Source organism: Oryzias melastigma, linkage group LG17, assembly GCF_002922805.2.
Source record: "Oryzias melastigma strain HK-1 linkage group LG17, ASM292280v2, whole genome shotgun sequence".
In the NCBI taxonomy this organism is placed as follows: domain Eukaryota; kingdom Metazoa; phylum Chordata; class Actinopteri; order Beloniformes; family Adrianichthyidae; genus Oryzias; species Oryzias melastigma.
In genome coordinates, this window is record NC_050528.1 from 26,535,588 (window position 1) to 26,539,870 (window position 4,283).

The 4,283-nt window shown below is 37.1% G+C and overlaps 1 protein-coding gene across 11 annotated transcripts in view; it reads left to right on the plus strand.

Annotated features, from left to right (window-relative positions):
• The window catches only part of st3gal3b (ST3 beta-galactoside alpha-2,3-sialyltransferase 3b), a 68,729-nt gene that overhangs the window by 23,358 nt on the left and 41,088 nt on the right, over positions 1-4,283 (plus strand). For all 11 annotated transcript variants that reach the window (XM_024273611.2, XM_024273610.2, XM_024273613.2 and 8 more), the window contains one exon: positions 338-430. In XM_024273611.2, coding sequence (XP_024129379.1) covers positions 338-430 — 93 coding nt within the window. The remainder of the gene's footprint in view (positions 1-337; positions 431-4,283) is intronic.

A 4,283-nucleotide genomic window follows, 5' to 3' on the forward strand; every position in this document is an offset into this window, starting at 1 on the left:
TTTTTTTTTTTTTTTTTTTTTAGACCTCACATTGAGCAGAGACCCTGGCTGGCCTCTCCTCCCTGTTTATTTGAACTAGAATCTTGGTGTACATCAGGTTATTAATGATCGTGGTAATAATTGGGAGGTTCTAGTCTTAGCACTGCCGGTGTGATTGTTTAAACAAGACCTCACAGCTTTGTTTTGCCACACACACACGAGACAGACTTCTTCAACTCCACAAGTATTTCTGTTCAAAGTATCTTTAACCAGCTTTGTATTTTAGCTCTCTGAGTATAATAACTTTTTTTTAATGTATCTAGCTACTCTCACCTAATTTATTTTTGCATATTTCTAGATCACAAGATTTGTTGTACAAGTATGGAAACCTCAGCGAAGGGGCCTGCAAGCCAGGATATGCCGCCGCCAAGATGGCTTCCATTTATCCAAAGTAAGGGATTTACTTCTGCATCTTTTTGTCGTTTTGTTTTAATTTCTTTTTGTTTATTCATATATCACAACAGAAGGTGCCCATGTTTTTATATGACTGCAGAGACTAATTGATAAACATCTGTGATATTTTTTCTAAAGGCAAACTTGTTGATTTCTGAATCGGTATCAGTCAACAACAAGCTAGCAGGGGGTAGAAGACAAAGGTTACTTCCAAATTATCCCCCTACATTCAGGACTATATTGTGCCCTGGATTTTTAAAGCATTTTTGACACTATGCTCACTACTTTTTTTTCTTAAATGGCAAAATGACAAAACCTAATAAATTCATGAAGACCATTTATGAATCCACTGTGTTCTGAAAATGAAAACTTGGATGGTTTATAAAAAAAAAGTTAAGGAAAATACATTTTTTTCACATGAAAAAGTGTCCAAGCACAATGCATTGTGGTCATCGATGCACACTGGTTTTTTGCAGAGCCTTCTGGGAAATTTTTAGGCCACTGGATTTGGTCAACACACTGCGAGTCCTATCAGCAACTTACAGTGTGCTGCATCATTACTGTCAGTGACATAATGAAAACACTATCAAGTTTTTAGGCTGATTTTCTTATTAATTCATATAAAAATGAATCAACTGGACGCAGATTTAGGAATAGGTGTACATTTTCTGTCAGTTGGCTCCCCTTAGTAAATCTGTTCTTGTTTTCTCACAGTGTTATATTTTTTGAGTTTTCAGTTAGATGACAGTAAAGACATACTCATACCATTTATTAATTACATTTACGCAATTGAATTTTCTTTAAAAATGTTTTTGCAAAAAATTGTATTCTCTGCAGCTGGTTCGGATTACAGTTGACTGACAACCCTCCTCACATGGGGGTGTTTTTTTTTTTTGCAAGAAAACAACTTATTTATGATAGAAAATGCACTTGATAGACATTGTGAAAATGCTAAACGCAAAGAGCAAATACTGAGGAGTTCCTTTGAAAAAAAATATATATATATATTTTGACTTCATCTCTGTTTCCATTCAACATTATAGCATTTTTAAAATAAAACCGATGGTTTTTCTTTGAGGAATAATGTAATAATTTGGTATGTAGATTTTTTTTTTAATTTACTGCCCAAGTTGGTTGGTGAGTCAAAAATTAGATTTTGGTCACTGGGGTTGTGACTGAAGTTGGAGCATCATTGCTCTGCCTAGTGCGTGTAGGGTTTTTATTAAAGTTAGCAGTAGGTCACAAAGCTTTATGCCCTATGTTCCTTTGCTCATGATGGAGGACATATTTAAAATCATTTAAGACTAAAACTGTGTTTCTGAGTATGTCTTTATTCAAATCATGTTAGATCAGGAGCAGACAAAAACCCGCAGTTTGAAAAAGCTTAGGTTTGTGACGCAGCATCAACTGGTTGGGTCAAAGTTTCCCTGCTGCACTTTAACTCTGCAGCATCCACTTGCAGATAAATAGATTCACTAACGTCTTTATTTTCCTTGTCTGAGCTGGAATCTGGCTCAAAACTGTACTGCTGGATACCTCCAATGTTCCACACTGTTGTTTTTTTATTTTTTATGTTAGTCTGGGCTTGTGAGGTGCTGTAAGCTAGGGGGAGAGAGTGTAAACAAAAGGTTGATGGGACATTAGCCAAGGCTAACTTCTGCGTCAACAGTCCCGCCCACAACCCAGTTCTAATGAACTGGGGTCAACCTCTGATCCCATGATCATGAGTTTGGTTTCCGCCTTGCCCACCAATGTGTTGACGTGTTCTGGGTCAAGACACTGAACCCATGTTGGTCCTGGTGGTTACAGGTTGGCGGTATGTATGGTAGCAGATAAGGGTGTTAAACAACTTTTCTAAAGTCAGGGTCTACTAAAAATATTTTTAAATCATTTTTGGACGTTGACAAAAAGGACAAAATCACATCTCTTCTTTAAATAATAAACTTATCCTTCTGATATTCCCATTTGCATATAGATTAGATGATAATCTATCATTGGTTGACTTATAGTTGTGTTAAAGTAGAAGTATTTTTTTTAACAAACAAGATCTTAAGAATCTATTTAAAGTGAAAGTTGGTTAGGGAGTTCTGTTTTATCATACCAAGATGGATGATGTCACTCTACAACTCTACAATGCCTTAAGGGTTTTTTAGTCAAACGAGGACATGCCTCAACATTCCTGTCCAATCTCTCTGAGTTTCAGTCATGTTTTTTATCGTTACAAGGGCTTGACTGTGTCCTCATTAAGCCGCCCCCCAGTGACATAATACGAGCATTGTCACCAGCTTCCTGCGGTCATGTCGCAGAACCTTTAAAGGTCTGTCTCAAAGGGTGACACCAACTTCCTGTCCTGACACATCATGGGCTTTCTGAACCCCCCTACCCACACAGATGTTATCATCATGTAGTCTAGCTCTTTTTCAATTCTCTTTTCCCGCTCTTCTCTGAGCTTTTATTTGCTCATCGTTTGTAGGACATTGTGTGCTTAGCATTCCTGAGACTAAGGAAGAGCAATTTTCCGCATTGATGAACAGCAGCCAGTGGCACTCGAAGAAGGTACTTGACCCAGTTATGGGGCAGATTTGACTCTATTTCCAACTAGAAGTGTCAAGCTGTGTGAACAGTGACAAGAAACTCAACACTCTCAACAACTGAATAACATTAAAAAAGAAACTACTAGGAGTATGACGGATCACAAAACTCATGATTCACGGTTTGGATCATTTTTCAGATCAGTAAAAGGAAAGAAAACAAGATAAAAACCTTTTTTTTAATAGCTTCAAAAGATATATTTGATAAGACATACATTAAATGTACTTCAAAGGATAAATATACACTGACAGGCATTTTACATAAAAACATTTGTTCATTGAGGCCTATTTATAAAAACAAAACATCTTTGAACTTTAACCTAAACAAAATGCTAAAACATGCCATTTCTAATTAACAGGTTAACACACTCTTGGGCAAACATCGAGCAGCTACTTTGACACTTGTCAAAACAAAGATGGTGTACATGAATTTTACGTGAGATTTGGGTGTGATTGGATAATTAATTGAAATGATGGGCACAGCGCACGAGAGGGGTGGTGATGGTCCACAGCACACGTGTGCCGAACCGTGGCTAGTGTTGTAGCCCTTGAAACTACCAAGTACCAAGTTTTCATAAGTTGCAGCTGCGGCAAGAAACAAACAAAAAAAAAAAACATACACACTTTTGGGAGAAATTTAACTAAGTATGAGACCAATAACAAGAATTTCACTTTGAAAGTCAAATTTTATAATGTAGTGCATGGACTGAATAAATCCACACTTCAGTACTGTAACACATTGATACTTATTTAGCTCCATAAAACACAGGACGAATTGAATACTTTTCTAGAACATTAGCACAACATATGAACAATTATTCAGATAACCATAGCATAAAGAACACATGCTAACAAGTCGACTTAATCGTGCTATCTTATGGGGTCCAGATTGCCCAATCCTTACATTGACGTGTTATCAATCTCATGACAAATGTGTATGAAGGTGGACAGGATTTCATGTCTTCCACAGATGCCGGTGAAAATCAAAAATCATTGAGAAAAAAAAATTCCTGGCACTGTCTTGTGGGGTCCAGATGACCTCACTCCCAACGTCAACATACCTAGGATAGCACAAGGATTATGTTCTTCATCCTCTGTGCTGCTTCTGAATAACTCCACTAAACCTGGAGAAAGACGGAGCGGTGCCACTTCTGTTGTTTTCATGGGGGATAGCAGTATCAAATACTGATATACACACCTATACCGTCTTCCAATTAGTGGGGAATAAAAAGCATATTAGCCTATTTATTGTTTTTTTTT